The following is a 22,530-nucleotide window of genomic DNA, read 5'->3' as shown; positions in this document are numbered from 1 at the left end:
TTTCTTAAAACATATAATAAAACCTATCTGCTCACAATTTATTTCAAAATTCTATCTCATAGAAATTTTTTATGCAGACACATGTGTATTTTCATGAACAATCATTGGAAACATGTGTACTAAGTTTCAACTTCATCAAAAAACACTTTGACCAAAAACTTTAAGTGGGAAAGACTAACAAAGATTCACTGTCTTAGGGGGCAGGACATTTTTCAGGACGTCAGGATCGGATGTCTTAAAGCTCAAGATTTTGGGATTGATCTCTGGATTTCAGATCAGGACCACTCTGACAAACCCCCCTCTCAACAAACAAATGGATCAATAAATGGACAGACAGAAGAATGGATGCACAGACCAGAAAAGATAATGCCCATAAATGGTGCATAAAAATAAAATATTGTAGAAACTCTTTTAATTCTATGCAATAGAATAAATAAAAGTATGACTGTCTAAACATCTATATAAATAAAAATTTTAAATAAATACAAAAAAATTTGTTCATTTATATGGATATTTAAATCCATGATTATGTCTGCAAATGATAAAAGTTGATCAGTTTATATGTCATTCTTCATTTCATTGAAAAATCAATAAAAGACCAAATCGAAATATAAATGATATGTGTTGAAAATGAGGCACTCCATTTTATTTTACATGATTACAACTATTCAAGTACAAAAATATAAAATATGTAAAAGATCTTAAAACTGAAGTAAAAATAATCCATAATACAACAACGCTGAGACAATACAGGCTTGACTTGTAAATACTGAATACTAGCACATGAAGAATCCCAAATGGACAATTAATGCCTTTACAACATGTTTATTAAAACATAACAAAATAATGTAAAATCTATTTAAAAATATACATTTCACTATACTAAACATTACACACCACATTTTACCATTTATAGTTATATTAATCTCATTTTTTTTGGCAATTTTTAAGAAATGATCTATTATGATTAAAGAATAAATTTGAGATGTAAAAAAAAATAAATTAGAAAATTTTAATTATCAGATGATTGGATTCTTAGACTTCAGAAACAGGTCAAATTTTCAAATTCAAAGACATGATTGAATGTGGTAGGTTTCTTTGTTAAGCAAAATTCATATTTTACATTTAAAAAAAAACATAAAATCTATCAAAACATGAGTACAAGATATGATTTCTTTTGATTCTTAAATTCAACTAAGTTGCAAAGGCTAAGGCAATAATCAGGATTGACATCAGTTCTTGTTGGATCTACAATAAAATCATATAATTGATAAAAGTATATATATATTAATTGATTTTTTTTAATGAATGATACATATTTTGCTTTTCATTTTTGACGCTACACCTTGTATGCGATATATAAAACTTCTCAGCTTTTATGAATCTGTACACAATACCGATTAAAATGATGTCTTACTTTAAGGATTGTGACCCCGAATGGTGAAACTACAGCTAATTTTATATGTCGCATAGTTGTGGTATTTTGGCCAGTGGCAAATCGTTTAACTGGCATATTCCAAACATTTCCTGTATCCTATTGTCATCCGTTTATTTAAAAAGAAAAAACATAAAATTGGGTTTCTTTTGAATAAATAGAATAAAAACTGTTAAATAAGCATAAATAAAGTTACTTTAAACATATTTTGTCCCTATTATTATATGAACTAAGTTGTAGCTGAGTTGAGAAAAATATTGAAATAGTGTATTTCTTATATATGATACGTGGAGCTTTTTAACTATAAAAAGTACAAAAAATATAAATTAATGAAAAAAAATCCATGTTACACTAATCAGTAGTACAGGCCAAAGAAGAAAAAATCAACACATTGCATGTGCAACTTTTGGTTCCATATATAGGAGAGAATTAATAAAAGTATCATGACGTGGCAATAAGCTAAAAAACTTCAAAATTTGAACAGAGTCTGGTTTTCTTATATCTAGTTGCTATGTACAAATCTGTAATATTTGCATTAAATATACCAAACTGATGCTTCAAAATTAAAGTACACATGCCATACAATATTTTTCAGAATTGTTTTAGTCCATTCACTAACACATTTCTATGCAAAAACCTCACTATATTATAATTATGTTTGTCCCTTTAAGGGTGCAATCAACAGTTTTTTTCTATGACGTCTTATTTTGAGGGACCATCTATAATTGACCCTTAGTGGTGTTAATGTTAATGAAGATACTTGTATAAAACTAGATATCATTAGAATCAGAATTTTCTCTAGTTTATAATGAAATATAAATAAATTGTACTTTTAATAGTACCAAAAAGTTTTATCCAGAGTAAATGGGAAAAACATTGCCTAATCTATGCATAAAAAACATGAAATCAGGCCATGTGCACACCCATGCAGACATGATACATGCACATTTTTCATATTCAAAACTGTATGAATTTCAAAGGTTTTTACCTGGTCTTTCTAAAAATTTATGCTTCAGGCTACGTTTGCCTGCTCCGAAAAGAGCTACAGTGGGTGCAAATAAGTTTTGCACTTTTCACTGCCAAAAAAACAGGATGTTTACAGTTTGTCTCCCCTTAAAACATGTGTATTTAATCTAATTTTTAAAAATTATTTTAATCATTCAACCTGTTTTAACTGAAGCTAATTAACTTATTTTTACAATCAAATATAAAAAACATGATACTTTTTTACCAATTATGTTGATAAAAAGGGACTTCCCTCCAAGTCTATTTTTAGTCGGGGAATAACCCCTAGTTTTTTATACGAAACTGTTTATAGCACCCTTAATTTTAACAGATCAGTGTTATATGAATGACTGGAAGCATAACACAATGCAATTCTCAGAACATATTTGCTGTTGGTTATCTCCCTTTTACATTGTTTTAATAACTTTAAGGTGGTATGGGTGTCTTCCTGCATCTCGGATTGTAAAAAACAGAGAACCAAAGGTCCAGATTTTCTATCAAGTTAGCAAAATTTGATGCAGAAATGCAGATATTTAATGTGAATTTTCATTTAAGAGAACCAATTTATAAGAATAAACTCATCAATATTATTATTTTTGCAAACTTTTTAAAAAATTTTGGTTGTTTTTAAAAAATAAATAAATTGCCATTTTAAGGGGAGATAACTCTAAAACAGTGCATTTTCTGAAGGATTGTACATGGAATTTTCCTATAATGTATTTATGCCGGAAAAAACTTACGGTGATCCTAATTTTTCTTTTGATATTCTTAAAGCATTGTCTGTAAGCTATCTTTTCCTTACGTATTTAACAATTCTATCATTTTGTTTAGTTTCTAATCACAAAATGGTGTTTTTTCCTGAATAATCCATACAAAATGTGTCATTTTGTCACGGCCTGTAGCTTGAGAAAATGCGCGGTGACCTATCATTTTTATTATATTTTTCAACATATATTAATAGATACTACATTTTGGTAAAGTATGAACAAATTCTATCATTTCTATTTTAGACTCCCATACCACCTCAATAGCTTACTATGTTGTCATGGTTGTATTGGTTTTGCTCATTGCTGAATGCTGTACAGTGACCTATATTTGTTAACCTCTTAGTCTCTGTGGTTGAGGTGCCTCATTTGCTATCATACCACACTCTCTTAATTATTGTTATTCTTAAATTGATTGCTTCATTACAACTTCTTTAACCTACCTATCAATTCTCCTTAGAACTTCAAATATAACTCTTAAGACCTTGTTTTCATAGGCATTCCTGCTTCTATATCATCCTGCTTTTGTTGATTACATCTCCTTTTACCTAAGAATACAGCTGCTCCAACTAATAGTGCTACCACTATAAAAGATCCAAATACTATCCCTGCTTTTTCACCATCACTCATTTTACCTTTAACAATATACAAAGGAAATAATTAATTTCATAATCAATCTCTTTTATCAGCACAGACAATTGTTTACCATAAATATCACATGTACAAGATCTGATTTACAGCAAAGGTAAATGAAATATAACATTTAGATATAAAGTTAATGCTCAAATTACTCAAACTCATAAAAACATAACTAATTTTCACAAGCCATGTATTTTCAAAACTTTGGCAAGTAGAAAAATACTACAAAAATAAATCGTCAGGAGAGTGTAATTTTGATTTCTCCTTATTTATCTGCATTTAATAATTTTAAGAATCACAAAATAAAATTGCTAGGGAAAAGGATAATAAAGGACTAAATGTGAAATATAATATCTGCAAAAAATAAGTTTGTATACAGTCCTGACAGTATAACATGCTCAATCACAAAGTGTTTCAATTTATTGTAAAAAAATAAGAGTATCGAACAAGCTTCCAGATTATTCCTCAGTGTCTCTGGTAGTAATTTATATGTGTGCAACAACTATTAAAGCATTTAACATGGTTGATGAAAAAAATGTATGAATTATATGGAAAATTAGTTATGAAGGCTATGTTTAATTTACTGCTCAAATGTACATGATTTAAGGATTAAAGGATAGACAACTCCTGACATTATTCATATTATCAGATATTATATGTTATTTTCTCTTATAGTCACTCTATCATGTCCATAGAGGTATACCCTTGACAGATTTAAATGGGAATTATTCAACTTTAAGAATAATTTAATGTTAGGTATGGAAAATAGGTATTGAACACCACTTTTAACATTCAAACTCACTAATATAACTTGTCATTGTTGGTTTAAGTGTTGACATGGTTGTGGTCCTTGTTTGTTCATGTGTTAACATGACTGAGGTCTTTGGTTGTTCAGGTGATGACATGGTTGAGGTAACTGTATACTGGCTAGGTGGAGATACGTGTTGTAGTACTGAAAATAAATACATCATTTGTTATTTTATTTATACTGCAAAAGTACCCCTTACAATTATTACCTACACCACATACACTTGACTTACTGCTCATAGTATCAAAGAAACAGACCTAATCTTTTAACTTTAACTTTGATCATTTGTCCATGAAAGTGAAGAGTGACAAAGGTATGCCCTGCTTATTTGGGACTTTGTGATATATATATAAGGGTGAAATCTTAACTATCACATGAGTTTTATCAAGATGCAGTCACAATACGCACTTATTCAGTTATGGTAGTTGCATTTTCAAATCAGTTTTGCTTATAATCCAGGAGAATAAAACATAACAAGTAGAAAATGTGAGAAGACTTTGCCTCCGCTTAAAAACATGACAGTAAACATGATGTTGAAGAGTGAATGTTAAGTAGTTCCTGAGAAAATGTGACGAAAATTTTTCAACTTGGATGTCATTTGTATAATGATTTAAGTGTTCAGTAAACAGGAAGTTGTTGAGTGATGAACCTGAAAACACATCACACGGTATAGCTGACTTATGTGAACCCTTAAAACCAAATTTAAAGAAATCCTTGTAATGTTGTTCCTGAGAAAAATGAGACGAAAAATATTTACTTAGATGGATGGACAGATGAACGGAAGGACTGATGGACAGATGTAAATCAGTATATCCCTATCTTTTTGAATTGGGGGCATAATAATATTCATACAGAATAGCTTATCATTTTTACATATTTTGTGAATTTCCTTTCATCGAAAGAAGCATATTGTAACTTGATTTCTATATAAATGTTTCAACTAGGGAATATAAAGCAACTTACACTCAGATCTGTTTATTTTCTTAGTAGCAAAACCATTATGGCATGTGAAGTCAGACATAAAATCAGTCTCTGTTACGTTCATTGTTATTGAATAGTCATGTACTCCTGGAGGATTTTCAGTAATGTTGATTTTTTCAATGTAAGATGATAGCACCTGCTGATTAGTGGTCAAATCAACATTATTTGGACCTCCAGACCATCTCCAGTTTTGTGAACATGAACATTTACACTTGCAGTGGAAAACCAAATCTCCAGTATTGACAAACCCACTTACAGATGTCTGTAAACAGTCATCATCTAAAACAAGCAAAAAATGTAGTCAGTAAGCATCATTATTATCTATACATGTTTTCAATGTAAATAAACATGACCTTTCTTTAAAACTTTAGGGATAACAAATGGCAAACATGAACTCCCAACAAAGCGCAGACAAAATTATGGGGGCCCTTAAAACACTTGAGGAGAAAGCCCATTGGTCCTGGAAGTCTGTGACACAAAGCAGTAGCCCAAAGCCCCTGACTTCAGCACTGATGATTGCAAAACAAGTCTAGTGAACAACTAAAATTGTTTTGAAATAGTAGCCGGCATTTTATTAAATCTTTGAGGACAAGTTATATAAATTTGTCACTGATATCAGTATTCTGGTATCCCCATTTATTTATATATATGTTGGTTTACCCATCTTATAAAAGGGAGCCGGTCGTCGGCCCAATATACCTTAATACCAACGAAAAATTGATAAGATGAGATACCCACATGAATAACAGGAAAAGTTTCTAGAAGAAAAAACTTAAGCAGAAATTTGGGGGCCTGTAAAATTTCATGTGGGCCTTTAACATTTGAAAACCAAAGGCCCACCTGGCCTATGCCTTGAACATTATAGACTGAATGTAGCAATGTATACATACCTATATTTTTAGCACTTGACACTGAACAAAAAGCACTCAAAAGCAGCACTAAAATCATACCTAGAAAGAAAATAATTAAACTTACTATTAACTTATAATTACATGTGTTATCTGCCACATTCATTACAGGATGTTCATAACAGATGAACAGTGTTGTTAGGACTTAAGTGAAAATTTCATAATGTTTAATGACCGTACACAAATAGCTTCAAGTACCTAAATTTGATTATTCCTCATTACTGAATGATGGGTTGCTTGGAGGTCAGTTCAACCAATTTTTCTATGTATCCATATTGATTCAGAATTAAATAAGTGAATTAGGACACATCTACAAAAAACACAGAATAGAAATTTTTGCCTCTCTATCTTCTTTAATTTATGCTATAAAAATCCCTAAAGAGAGAAAAAAAAATGGGTAATGTGTCCATGGGACATATAGATGATGCATTGAAGAAGATGATATTGAAGATCATAAAGAGACATAACTCAACATCGGCAAAAGTGATTCATTTTTTAACATAAATAAGGTCGTTAGTTTTCTCGCTTGAATTGTTTTACATTGTCTTATCTGGGCCTTTTACAGCTGACTATATGCAGTATGGGCTTTGCTCATTGTTGAAGGCCGTACGGTGACCTATTAATTTTAATGTTTGTGTCATTTTGGTCTTTTGTGGATAGTTGTCTCATTGGCAATCATACCACATCTTCATTTTTATATTAATTTGAACTCTGTCTGTGTTTTGTTGTAATAAGCTCTGTGTATGCGTTTCATAGCATTTGGATGAAAGAGAGATTTCTACACTTTAACACAAGTTATTGTCTGGAAACAAGAATATGCTTGTTTTTACCCCATGTTTTCCCTTATTCACTGCATGTTCAAAGCCTTCCCTGCCCTCTGTGATATGGAACAATGTTAGAGAGATCCATACACTTACACACAAGATATTGTCAGGAACCTATAAAAAGAATTGTTTTTGGCCCTTTTTTTTCGTAAACTGTTGGTACCATTACCCTCAACTCAATAACAACCTTTCTTTTGTGGTATTGGTGAAATTTCATAGAAATCCATTAACTTAAACTATAAAGCTATTGTCTGGAAACTAAATGTGTCTCCAGACTCTGATAATGACATCAAAGCATTATAGGAAGAAGAAAAAAATTGGTTGTACAAAAATACCTTAACCACAGACAGAACCTAAATGCTGATGATGCAGATCTAGCATATAGGATTTCTATGTCTCTATTTTGCAACATAAATGTTGCAGGCTCAACAATAAAATTTCATGATGTGTTTGAAACTCATAGATAGAAATAATTTTGCAATGTATGTTGAGAGTAAAATAAGGTCAAAGCAGAACAATATTAAATAATTTATCTTTAATTAAATATATTTTTAATGATGAAAATATGAAAAAATCCAAAAACCTACCATATTTTGTCTTGTTCAGTATGTTTGTTTTTATTTTGTTCATTTTATCAGGGTCTTTTTTATTCCAATCCATTGCTTTTTCTTCTTCCTTATTCTGCCCACATCCAACACGTTGAATGATCTGGTATGTTTCAACCTTGCAGAAACCTGAAAAATGAATTAAAATTTGTTTAAAAATATAGACTACAGGATCATACAGGCAACCAATCAATATGAGTATCACCTCTTCGAATACCATCTATCCCAATATAGGTGAATTTATTTCGGGTAAAAACATGAGTGCACATGAAGAATTGTCTTCTCACTTTTTTTGTTTATTACTTAACTTTACACTCAGATTTTCCCCATATACGTATACAGGTAATGCAAAAATTTACAATTTTTATAAATCCTTGAAATTACTATATAACTTATATCTACAATCAAATTGTGAATGGAAAAGGGTAATGTTTTAAAGAGACAACAATCTGACCAAAGAGCAGAAAACAGCAAATGGCCAGCAATGGGTCTTCGCAACAGCAGGAAAATCACGCCCCCTGAGGCAGACTTAAGATGACCATTAAACAAATGAACAGTAAACATAGAGATATGTTTCACCTTTTTATCATTTGGATAATGCAAATGTTGAGGAATCAAAAGAGCAATATAGGTAAGTTTGATCAAATATTCAAAGTCAATGATCAATCATGAACCATGACTGAAGGTACAAGGCTAAACAAACTCCATGGAAATTAGTTTTGTCAATGCTAATAAATTATTGTCCAGAAACTACAAAGATGCTTGTTCTTAACCCCTATTTGACCCAGCTAAAGTTTTTATTCAGAACCCTATTATTATTTCGGACAACAAGGGCAAAATGAAAGCATTAAACGAAGCAAACTTTTCACCTAGTATCTTATCAAATTTAATGTCAAAAATAATTTTTTTCAGGACCAACTTCACAAATCATGCAAATGATTTCAGTAGTTGAATCTACTTTGACTAACATGTGGACATTATTATCTGCATTAAACACTTTGTATTTGTTCAATGATCATTAAAGTAAACAATAAGTGACTGAGGTGATGAAATGCCAAATCCTAGGTATTTAGCTTTATGCCATTGTCAATTAATAAGAGTGTTATACAATAAGATAACACATTTACCAGAAGGAAACATGATATGCATGTTATTTCATAACTAGATGCATGTTTTTGATTTTAAGGGCAGAAGCATGGGGATAAGGGCATCACGGGCAGCTGACTTCTTTAATTTTTGAAAGACTGAAACACTGCATAAGATAAGATGTATGTATATAAATACATCATAGATACCAAGACTAAATTTTGTATATACACCAGACTCGTGTTTCGTCTACCAAAGACTCATCACTCATCAGTGACCCTGTATATTATATGTATTTCAATTAGGAAAGACCTTACATTAATTGGTGGACTATATTGTAACATGTGGTCAAAATACAGACACGATCTGAAAATTGTATTTAACTTAAATTAAGTTACCTTCATTCAAACCCATTTCAAACTTGGAAACTTTAATACTGCAAAGTGTTGGCAGACATTTTTTCTGATCTTCCTGCTTCCACTTAACATCTATGAAATTGGCCACAACACCCACAGATGGATTTTGCTTGAAACCAAATAAATCTGACTTTACAGTCAAATTGACTTCTGAAATAAAAAAAAACATACAAATTATACATTATAAAAGTCATTTATTAATTATTCTATAAAAGGTTAAAGAGAAACTGGCTAAGAGATATTTTAAAAATTCAATTTATTATTATTTTCTTTGCTCAATTATTTATGAAATGCAAATAAATAATTCACTTTGAGCAGCAAAAATGGCTCAATTTTGTAAAATAAGCTAAAAAAATCATTGATTATGAATTGTTCACTTCATCAAGTTCATCCTTCAAGTCTGAATGTAAACCTGAGAGACGGATGTATCAATTTGGTTGTAATCTACAACTAGAGGCTCTAAAGAGCCTGTGTCGCTCACCTTGGTATATGTGAATTGAACAAAGGAAGCAGACAGTTCATGACAAAATTGTGTTTAGGTGATTGTGATGTGTTTGTACATCTTACTTTACTGAACATTCTTGCTGCTTACAATTATCTCTATCTATATAATAATGAACTTGTCCGTGTAGTTTCAGTGGAAAATGTAAGTAAAAATTTACAAATTTTATGAAAATTGTTAAAAATTGATTATAAAGGACAATAACTTCTTAGGGGGTCAATTGACCATTTTGGTCATGTTGACTTATTTTTGAGTCTTAAATTGCTGTACATTATTGCTGTTTACAGTTTATCTCTATCTATAATAATATTCAAGATAATAACCCAAAAACAGTAAAATTTCCTTAAAATTACCAATTTAGGGGCAGCAACCCAACAATGGGTTGTCTGATTCATCTGAAAATTTCAGGGCAGATAGATCTTGACCTGTTAAACAATTTTACCACTGTCAGATTTGCTCTAAATGCTTTGGTTTTTGAGTTATAAGCCAAAAACTGCAATTTACCCCTATGTTCTATTTTAAGCCATGGCGGCCATCTTGGATAGTTGGCCGGGTAAAAAAACACAAACTTTAAACTATATACATCAATAATGATTGTGGCCAAGTTTGCATTAATTTTGGCCGGTAGTTTCAGAGGAGAAGATTTTTGTAAAAGATCATGGATATTTACGAAAAATTGTTAAAAATTGACTATAAAGGGCAATAACTCCTAAAGGGGTCAACTGACCATTTTGGTCATGTTGACTTATTTGTAAATCTTACTTTGCTGAACATTATTGCTGTCTACAGTTTATCTCCATCTATAATAATATTCAAGATAATAACCAAAAACAGTAAAATTTCCTTAAAATTACCAATTTAGGGGCAGCAACCCAACAATGGGTTGTCTGATTCATCTGAAAATTTCAGGGCAAATAGATTTTGACCTGATAAACAATTTTACCCCGTCAGATTTGCTCTTTATGCTTTGGTTTTTGAGTTATAAGCCAAAAACTGCATTTTACCCCTATGTTCTATTTTTAGTTACGGCGGCCATCTTGGATGGTTGGTTGGGTTAAAAAACACAAACTTTAAACTAGATACATCAATGACGGTTGTGGCCAAGTTTGTTTAATTTGGCCCAGTAGTTTCAGAGGAGAAGATTTTTGTAAAAGTTAACAACGACGGACGCAGGATGACGACGCCGGACGCCAAGTGATGGGAAAAGCTCCATTTGCCTTTTAGGCCAGGTGAGCTAAAAAATGAATTCGAAATTATTAATATGATATGATGTTTCTTCACAGTAAATATTCAAGTGTTATTCTTTTTTAACTTTTAAAGTAATTCAATATTATTGCTACAGCAGTACTCCAGTTATTTGCAATGAAATAATGTTAATGTTTTACGTCTTATTTTGCACTTCTTAAAAAGGGGGATGCTGATTACTTAAGTCAGTATAAAATCATGTGCTCAACTTGTTAAACTGTTTTCTTTGTAACTGGATTTTAATTTATTCTTTTAATCTAAATTATTATTAGCTTTTGCTGAAACTTAGTTGAATAATTCAATAAATCATCTATCTTCAGAAAGTCTTCTCCAGTCAGGTTTGTTGATCTTCCTGTACAAGCGATTAGCCATCTTAATCTGGATATCCCTCAGGAGTTAAAACTGTATTGGATTATAATACAAAAAGCCTAAGGGTTATGCAATTACATCCAATTGATTATAATTGCTTAACAAGAATGTGTCCCAAGTACACAAATGCTCCATCTGCCCTATCATTTTCTATGTTCAATGGACTGTGAAAATGGAATAAAATTTCTAATTTGGCATTAAAATTAGAAAGATTATATCATAGGCAACATGTTAACTAAGTTGCAAGTTGATTGGACTTCAACTTCATCAAAAACTACCTCAAGAAAAAAACTTTAACCTGAAGCAGGACGAATGGATGCACAGACCAGATGTCATAACACCCATAAATGGGACATAATAAATGGAGCATATAAATATAGCATCAGGCTAAAAAGAATGAAAAACAAATTTGAATGATGGCAGTAGACAATTTAATGATGGCACGGTTATTTGATGATGGTGGAAGATATTTGAATGATGGCTGGAATGCATGCAAAATAACATTGACCTATAGCTACCACTAGGGGTTCCCCATAAACTGACCTAACCACAAATTAATACATGTAAAAAAGCTAAAGTTTCAAAGTCAATAGACCATGAATGAGGGACAGGGTCAACTAATCTCCATGGGAATGAGATGAGCAAATGCTAATACAACTTGCAAAATATGATTGACCTACAATTTGTGGTTCACCATAAACTAGACCTGATCACAAACTAATAAATTGTCAACACTGCTGCCACTCTAGCCAGACATGCCAGAAAAAGCAGTTATCAGAACATTTTTTGGTGGTCATTATTGTATTAAATGGTCAAAATACAGACACGATCTGAAAATTGTATTTAACTTAACTTAAGTTACCTTCATTCAAACCCATTTCAAACTTGGAAACTTTAAGATTGCAAAATGTTGGCGGACAATTTTTCTGATCTTCCTGCTTCCACATCACATCTATGAAATTGGCCACAACACCCACAGATGGATTTTGCTTGAAACCAAATAAATCTGACTTTACAGTCAAATTGACTTCTGAAATTAAAAAAAACATACAAATTATACATTATAAAAATCTTCTTATCAATCAAGACTTTCATTATTCTATAGAAGGTTAATAGGGATTGTGACTTCGTATTGTGGTATATATGAGAGGGGATAGGAGGGGTCCTGATCCCGAAATCCCGGGCTACAAAACACCTGATCCCGAAATCCTGGGCTTACAAACACGAAATCCTGAGGTCCCGAAATTAGAAAAATAGAATTCCCCGATCCTGAAAGGTTCACACCTGAAATCCCAAGCTCAAAAACACCCGATTCTGAAAGGTTCACACCTGAAATCCCAAGATCAAAAACACCCGATCCTGGATTCCCAATAAAGATCCTATCCCCCCTCATATATATCTGAAACAAGATAACAACCCCTGCATAAAAGATGCAGTAGTTCTATGATTAGTCAATTAAAACTCATGAACAACATTCCAAATCAAAGTAATGGTATTCTTTGGTCTACAAACCATGTTTATTATAACATCTTGACAAAAAGTTCTACCATGAAAGAAAATTTAAAAAGTTCATTTAACATGTTTAATCTATTAGTAAAATACAAAAATATGTAAAACATGAGAAAAGTTCAAAAGACTACTTGCCTCATGTGCTTGTTTCCCATGTTTATTTTCAGTAAACATATATAGTACATGATCATGATGATGTAATTGGAGTCATATAAAAAAGAAGATGTGGTATAATTGCCAATGAGACAACTATCCGCAAAAAGACCAAAATGACACATACTTTAACAACTATAGGTCACTGTACGGCCTTCAACAATGAGCAAAGTCCATACCGCATAGTCAGCTATAAAAGGCCCCGATAAGACAATGTAAAACAATTCAAACGAGAAAACTAATAACTATTTTCCTAAACAGCCCTACATGGCAGGTATGTTAATTTGGTTAAAGTGAAATAGTATGTATACTGTATAGCTGTTTTTTTTGGTGGAGTGTAAATATTTTGCAGATATAACAAAATCGCCAAAATAACATTCCTCAAAATAGTGTATATGCTAAGGTAGATAATGATTTTGAATCCGCTCAAAATACCTAATTCAATAATAATCGTAAATTTATACACCAGCAAAAATAACCTGCTATATGGTATCATCATGTTACAAATTGCACATCAATAATACCTGGACTGAAAAAAATTAAACACTTTGCTAATCCCGATGCTCTGCAGTGCGCAGCTTGATATGACTGCTGAGGTCATTTGGACCCTTTTGGCCCCTAACTCCTAAATTGTATGGACCAACTCTCCCAAAATCAATCCAAATCTTTCTCTTTTGCTCACAAACCTTGTGTTTGAATTTCATTGATTTCTATTTACCGTATACAATAAACGTTGTCGGTTTAACTAAAGTGCTGACATAATACAAATTCTTATTGAAATGTTTGTCTACTTATTTAGATACAAACCTAATTGATACTTGTAGCATTTATCTAGAAATCCTGTCTTATCTTCTTGTCCTACGTTATGTACATCTTTCACTTTGTCCTCAACAGCAACTACCAAATCTATAAATAAAAAGTGTTTTTTTAAGTAGGCACAACATAAAATCTGTGGAAGTATTATAAAATTCTGTGATAAGTGAAACAAAAAATGCACTATTTTCAAATCACTGTATAAATGAGGAATTTATTTGTGTGTCACAATGTGTCCTTGTGCTATGATAGTTAATATATTGTTCAAATCTCATAAAAGTGGTTGAATAAATAAAAGATTGAACATTATGTTCAACTGCACAAAAGGTGAATTACATGTACCACCAAATCATAGTATGTCATGTACACTTGCATTGAAATGATATGTAGAATATTATCTGCAGTACTGTACTGGACAGTACAAAACTTTATTTAACATGCTCAAGACAATTCTTTATCATGCAACAAAGATAAATTCTGCACAATATTTTGAAAAGTGCAAATTTAACAAAGACTAGTAAGGGAAACTCAATGATGGTATATTACACCAAAATGAATACCTTTACAAAAACAAGAGTGCACACGCCGAAATGTCTTCCTTCTTTTCTGATCATTGATACTTTGATAGTCCTAAATATAAAGCTTTATTACAACTGTAAACTTTACCAAGAAATCTAAACATTGACCAATGAACTATGAAAATGAGGTCAAGGTCAGATGAACCATGCTAGGCAGGCATGTACAGCTAACAATTCTTCAAACAGAAAATTTAATACTTCATATATATCATATAAACATATACAGTCAGAGCTCAGACATAAATAAGTCTGAATCTGCTATTGACTCATAGAGGTCTAAATTTGTAAGTTTTAGGATTTGTCTCCCTTAAATGGAAGACAAAATACGACTTGAATAAGTCCAATATTTTAAAACAAGAAATAATTGTCCAGAATCAAAAAGTTGCAAATATCGACTCCTACAAGTCGATGAGTGATCAAAATTGGTTAACTTCAAGACCCATGCATATTTATAAGGAGGTCATGCATCTAAATCAAATAATGACAACATTGAAAGCCAATGCTTTGTCTTCTAAAGAAAAATATGAATGAGAGTCTAAAAAATCGGAGATAATGTTAATTTACCTTACAATGCAACCACCTGGAATCACACTTAATGAGGTAAAACATCTGTGTTTAGTAAGGATGTTCAATTAGATAATTAAATATAGATAGCTCAAGTCCTTGTGAACTCTCATACAGGTTTTTGCTGTCATAGGTGGTGTAGTTTGGCCACAAAGAAACATTAAGTTTTTTTACCAACATAAATAGACCTAAACAAATCTGTCAATTATTGACTTCGATAAGTTTAAAATTGAAACTACATTTTTATAATAAATACATGTTTTGACTTATTTAAGTCAAAAACAAAAATCGACTTGTTTATGTCTGAGCTCTGACTGATATATATATAAATACCTGTTGGATCCCAGGTCATGTCATCTAAAGAACCTAAATAAATAAAGAAAAAAATATGTTTCAATTCATAATACAGTGCAGCTTCTTGGGTTCGATAATAGATTGGCGTAATTGTACTATATATTCAGTTATTCTTATTCTCAAATAATAGCTATGAATTAACAATTATGTCAAACTCAGTAATTGAGGGGTGCACTAGTGTATACATACATTAATATATCATTAATACACATGCAATACATTTACGGTATCCAAACTGTATAAATGCATGAAATGTATATATCTGATATATATCCTATATCAGGAACCTGATGTACAGTAGTTTTCGTTTGTTTCTGTAATTTGTATGTGTTTCTCATTTCTCGCTTTTTTATATAGATTAGACCGTTGGCATAATGGTTGGTTTTACACTAGTATTTTTGGGGCCCTTAATAGCTTGTTCTTCGGTGTGAGCCAAGGCTCCGTGTTGAATGCAGTGCTTTGACCTATAATGTTTTTTTGGATGGAGAGGTGTCTTATTGGTGCTCAAACCACATCTTCCTATATCTCTTTATTCATATACTTTAAAAACAGGGGTCAAAATTAGCACTGGTTTGGTGGTCAGAGACCAGTATAATTGGCTTCATATCAGTAGGTTTTGTCAGCTTGTGGTCAGGGTGAGAACTAAGTATTACTGTTCCAGACCATATGTATATTTTATACTCATACGGTCCAACCATACATATAAGGTCGGACTGTACAAGTATAATAATATTTTGGACCAAATGGGTTAAGACAAACATTTCATTGAGTTTTACAAATTATTATTATTACAATTAGATGAATAAAGTAATTAATTATATTTATGTGAACATCGAATTAATAGAAATTTAATAATTCTGTATTTAATTATATATATCTTAGGCCTACTTTGTTACTCTTGTACCAGGTGACACTTGTTGCCCTAAAGTTTGTCTCAATGGGGTCAAGCATGATGCAGGATTTGCCATTTTTTTTCAAATGTGACACATGAAAGTCAAATAATTTAGCGTGAAAAAGAGAAGAGATGTAGGGCCGGACAGTGGAAATTACATGCACTATTATGACAACAAGAAGCCGGATACAGAAACGATAAACAGGATACAGCATTCTGACAAAACAATACGCAGAATCTGGGGTTGGGAGTTAATTATCTAAAATTAAAATACAACATATTTTAGAATTTTAATTGTGTACCATGTGTACCATTCTCAATTTTTTGTGACTACTCTCAGATTTTTAAATTTTTCTCAAGAATGTAAGGACTGGGGTATGCAACCACAACCTTTTTGAACAATCAATGCATTTGAATGGGGACATGTAGTTGTAACAACCCCTACCCCTTTGTCCTGAGTTAGGAAGCCCTCTTTTTTAAAATGGCTGAATCTGTCCCTGAGATGGACATACAAACGAGGGTACTTCCCCCTCAACTACAGCAGGGGTATAACAAAACCAGTGGCAGATGGGACAATACCCCATATGTGCCTTGAAATGAGGAACACAAAAGTCACGTGTAAACAAAAAATCTCTGTGTAGTGATATTTGACACATTTCTATGATAAACAAATGACTGACAAATGACTGAGCTGAACCATTAGTGTTAATTTACAAAATAAAGGAACACAGAATAAAATAAATGTGTAAAAACCATGGAGCTATGAAATGTGTTCAAAGTATTAAAATTTCAAAGAACTTATTGTGTTAAAATTGGGATTTTTTACCATGAGGAGCGACATCGCAAAAGGATACTCGGGGTTTGCTAAATTACGGAAAAATGAATCACACTTCGTACCCCGAAAATTTAACCACATATGTAAAAATGTCTCAGCTTCGAAACAAGCCATCATACATATACAAGTTTACGATATGGGCTGAGCAACAGAAGAAAACGTTACCATTACGGCCTATGGAGAAACAATTGCGCATATTGCCCCAGATGGGGAATTTTTTGTAAGGGCGCCCGCTGACTGACCTTAGGGAAGCCTACTTCAGTCATGCTTCAGTGATTCCCTATATAATCAATTAACCCCCCCCCCCCCCTTCTCCTGGATCCGCCTCTTAAATAACTTACTTTTAATGGGTATATCTCCAATATGATCTAAATCCATTTCTACAATTAAATATATCAATCTGCTCTGCACTTTTTTTTCCTTGTTCAAATTAATTTCTTTCTAAAACAGATGAAAATAGATATGCAAATCAAGCTTCAAATTATAACACTAGTTCCACTACATTATAAATTTGTGATCTGAAGTTGACTTTAATAAGTATAAAATCATGTAATAATAAAGTAATCACATTACAAGCTTAAGTGAGCAACGTTATTTTTAAACAACTCTTCAATTAAACCAGCATGTTACATTCAAATGCACAAATTTTTCCTACATCATTTGAACATTATAGCAAAAATAATTCAACATGTGAGTAACAAATGCATGTGTATGTTTGAGCCTTAAATTTGTTTCTAAACTATTAAAAGATAGCATCAGAATCAACTGGCAATGAAATATATATACATCATCATGATCATTCAGCGAGCCGGAGTGTCCAGAGAAAACCATGACCTTTAATAAAATTAAAGAGCTGAAAGCTCTGAAGAAAAATGACGCCACTGTCTCTAATATTGGGATAGTTTTTATGCAAGTCTTGATTTTCACATACCGTAATTAGTTTAACAATGCAACATGTATCGTCAGCATATAATTGATATTCGTATATGTGTGTGAAGGGAAGGTGACAACTAGCTGTTTTTTTAAGACAAATGAATAGGTCAAGACTACCTGAATTGTACAAATAAATACCGTAGAAAGGCTTGTATATTTCTCACTGGTACATAGTCTGAATCCTGGTCCGTTCGCTTCCGTTCACGTTTGCGCCCACTCTGACATGTTCACCCCCTTTAAATTTCACACCCTACAAGTTCGCACCCAATCTTAATTGGTTTTGTGTTTAATAACTCTGTAAGCAAGTGTTTTCTTATAAGTATAATTGTTGTCATTGTCTCAAAATAAAGTGAGACAGCATTTTTTTTTTTTTTTGGATAGCGTATTGTTAAAAATAATAAAAAATCCTTTCTAAATAAAGTGATATTTTGTCAACGTTTTATTTTGTGTTGAATAACTCTTAATCATGTTTTGGTAAGTGTATTGCTATAACTTTGTTTCATTGACTTGTTTCAAAATGAAGTGAGATTCTGACTATGTTTTTAACTGTGTTGAATAAATTTTATCATGTTTTGGTTATATTAGTGGATTGCTATATTTTGGTTTCTATGTTTTATTGTTTTGTTGTTTCAGATCAAAGGGACCAAGCTGTTAAAAACAATTATCTTTTGTGTTTTCCCTTTAAAATCTTCAATGTTTTACTCATACCAAGCTATACATACATTCAGTATTTACACCAAAGCAATTTAAAACAACAACCATGATTTTCCAATTATTCAACTTGAATTTGAATTAAAATTGGGCGCGAATGAGTAGAGTGCGAAGGGACCTTGGGTGCGAATGTGAGAACGTGTAGGGTGCGAAAATGTATTGGGCGCAAACAGACCTGATACCACATAGTCTGAACCCCCTTCTCCCACAAAATATTAAGTAAATAATCTTTTTGATACTGTTATCAAAGGTCTAATGAAACTCAGATAATTTCAAACATTTGTCAAAGAATTCTAGTCAAACCGGCACCTAGTTAAATTGGCACCTGGACAAATCAGCACCTGGTTAAAATCGACACCTGACATAGTCAATTCGTCACCCATGTTAAATATATATTTTTAACAGTATTTTAAGCAAAAGAGTAAAAATAAGAAAGGGGTTGCCAGAATTTTTTTCAGTATTTAAGCAAAAAGAGTTAAATACTAACTTTTCACATTTTTGGGTGTTCATGTACATTTTGTAGTAAGAATTAAGAAAGACACAAAAATGTTAGAATTTTGGGCCAAGGAAATGTTTTAGCATACATTGTATGTACATGATGTACATGTATGTACTGCTGTTGAATCTGTCATAAATGAATCAAGCTAATGCTGCGGTCACATAAGACATGTATACTGAAAATGCCAGATGTGTTAAAGATATTATTCAGTCAGATGATACATGTACATGAAAGAAAAGCGAAGTCAAAGCAATAGTTTGTCTAACAAAAAAAAACTAAAATCCGTTTACAAACCCAAACCACTTCATTTTGTTATTATCTCATGAATGACATAATAAGAAACTACTGATTCCGATGACATTTTTCGTTTATCTTCGAGAGAAGCTCTACTGTGATAGTCGACTTTGGTATATTTTGACCCCCTTATTGATAGGGTTTAATTCATACAGACTTCGTCCCCATTTACAGGTAATGCCTGCCTCATATTAGTCCTTTTACATGTTTTATGTTGACATTTTGAAGGTTTGTTTTTTTCTAAAAAACTAGTAATTACGATGCGAAATATGTTTTAGTTACCCCCCTTTGGCCGATCATTTGATATTCTCGCATAACTGATTTTGATATGTGTTCACTCCACCTTTAGTTTTAAAGTGAATTCTTTTTCCTAGTCATTACATTAGAATACGTTAGAGTAATCAGATCGAAATTTATTTTCTTCTATTCTGCCAAGGCCTGTTGATTTTTCTTATACAGGTAATAAGTGTAAAAGTGTTAATTTAGAATTGAGCAGGATGTGCTCTAAGAGTAATTTAAGCTATATTAGGTCTTTTAAAAGATTTTTTCATAAAGGCATTCCAGTAAGGTCATTATTTGCTTTTAAAGATGGTGGGCTTCACCTTAATGAAGCTGGGCAATATGAATTGCGCCAGTGTTTCCAGCATGCTATTAATCATATGTAAATAATTTAGTATTTTGTCTTCATGTATGTCATTATTATTATTTAGTTTTTATAGGCTAGCCTAAAGGGAGTGTTTCATTCCTTAGGTGTTTGAATTTTCAAGGGAGTGTTTCATCCTTTGGATTCATTAGTGTATATATGTCTCTTTAGGGTACTCTACTTTTAGGAGAGATTTCCGTGAGTATCTCCTAAGTAGATCTAGCAGCTGAAGAAGTGTTTTATTCTTCCTGCTTGGAGTTGAACTTTCAAGAGAGTGTTACATCTCTTGGGTTTAACCACATCTGTAACTTGTTTGGTTTTGTTTGGCGGGCTAGTTTGGCGGATATTTAATTTTTGTGGCCCGCCTTAATTTATATTATTCTAGTTTAACTGAATAAGTATTAATATTTGTATATGTATTGGTAATTGTTCTTTATATTATTGTAATTCATGTATGTAAAGATTTATGTTTTCGGCCAAATAAATTTATATTATTATTACAGTCTTTTATGAAGCCAAGAAGTAATTGGTTTGTTTTTTTCAAAAAAACTAGTAATTACGATGCGAAATATGTTCTAGTTACCCCCCTTTGGCCGATCATTTGATATTCTCGCATAACTGATTTTGATTTGTGTTCACTCCACCTTTAGTTTTAAAGTGAATTCTTTTTCCTAGTCATTACATTAGAATACGTTAGAGTAATCAGATCGAAATTTACCCACCCGCCCTCTCCTTTTTTTTATTTTTGTCAAATTTCTAGTTTATTTATTTTATTTTATTTTTGCATTTTATGCATCAGTAACTTATGTGGCGGATATTTAATTTTTGTGGCCCGCCTTAATTTATATTATTCTAGTTTAACTGAATAAGTATTAATATTTGTATATGTATTGGTAATTGTTCTTTATATTATTGTAATTCATGTATGTAAAGATTTATGTTTTCGGCCAAATAAATTTATATTATTATTACAGTCTTTTATGAAGCCAAGAAGTAATTACACTATTTTCATGGGTTGTATCTTAACAATTATGACATGTATTTTGATAGGGTTTTTTTATACGGAAATCGACCCAACAGCCGGATTCAGGATTCTGGTGGTGTGATGCAGACAGCTTCATCTTCATACATAATTTCTTGGGGAAATCGGCATGCGATTATTATATTACATGACAAATATATTCTCTGTACTCACATGGTGCTATAGGTTATCTGTTTGCAGTGCTACAGTACTAACTGATGCCAACTGCATAAATATTACAAGCGGTCAATGTAAATTTATTGAGGAAAAATGGCGATTAAATTTACTGAGGTCATTATCCGAAAAGTTGTATTATCTGTGTCACCCGAACGATTGGAACTGATGTATTGTAAACATTAAGCGTTTTTTAGATACAGATTGTTCTAAATATAGAAAAAGAGTCAACGTCATTCATTCATGCATTACAAGTAATAGCTTTTCTAAAATGCTTGCCCTATTTTAGCTGATTATATTGAGATCAGTGGTTTGTGAGTAGTTTATTTTTATTGGAATATTGCACTTCAAGCAATATGAAAACATAGCGCTTTTTTCTACTAATATGTCGTTTTTGTTGTATTATTGGTGGACCCGTGTTATAATGGAAGGAGACTTAATAAAATTGAGAATGGAAATGGGGAATGATATTATAATAAAATGTATTCTGTGTGTATAATCAACTTGATAAAAATAGCATATAACGTAAACATACTTTTGAGGATTACTACTTGACAAAATGGACAACAGAAGGCAGTGGCGGATCCAGAGGGGGACGTAGAGGGAGAACGCCCTATCCCCCCCTTTTTGCTTATTTTTTTTTTAAATGATTAATCATACTAGACTATGTGGACTTCGCCATTTCCTGTGTACTTTAATATGAGGCAGGCATAACCTGTGAATGGGGACGAAGTCTGTATGTATTTTTTTTTTTAATTCAATCATGTTGATAAAAGAAACCGAAATACCGTACGTAACGTTCCCGATTTTGGTTCTGTTGTTAGGGAATTAGCTGTGACGTTCTCTAAGTTAAAATTAGTAGAATGAAAAATTCGGGAAATTTTCCCGATTTTTTTTTTTGTGATTTTTCTACCGTAATTGGGGACTTCGTCCTCATAATATGAGGCAGGCGTAACCTGTGAATGGGGAC

General features: G+C 31.9%; 1 protein-coding gene across 2 annotated transcripts; it reads right to left on the bottom strand.

Moving 5' to 3' along the window:
• LOC134719474 (uncharacterized) lies at positions 1–21,670 on the bottom strand. Of its 2 annotated transcripts, XM_063582462.1 has the most exons (12): positions 21,561–21,670; positions 17,627–17,726; positions 15,538–15,570; positions 14,057–14,155; positions 12,450–12,617; positions 9,454–9,621; positions 7,952–8,098; positions 6,523–6,582; positions 5,615–5,911; positions 4,646–4,795; positions 3,648–3,839; positions 1–1,248 (listed from the first exon to the last, which is right to left on the bottom strand). In XM_063582462.1, the coding sequence occupies exons 2-11, from the start codon at positions 17,661–17,663 to the stop codon at positions 3,682–3,684; spliced, it is 1,317 nt and encodes a 438-aa protein (XP_063438532.1). In that variant the 5' UTR covers positions 17,664–17,726; positions 21,561–21,670; the 3' UTR covers positions 1–1,248; positions 3,648–3,681. The 2 variants fall into 2 exon arrangements, with proteins under 2 accessions (XP_063438532.1, XP_063438534.1); XM_063582464.1 differs by lacking the exon at positions 17,627–17,726.
• Between the last annotated feature and the right edge of the window lie 860 nt (positions 21,671–22,530).

This window comes from Mytilus trossulus, chromosome 5 (assembly GCF_036588685.1).
Source record: "Mytilus trossulus isolate FHL-02 chromosome 5, PNRI_Mtr1.1.1.hap1, whole genome shotgun sequence".
NCBI lineage: Eukaryota > Metazoa > Mollusca > Bivalvia > Mytilida > Mytilidae > Mytilus > Mytilus trossulus.
This window is presented reverse-complemented; position numbering and strand designations above follow the sequence as displayed.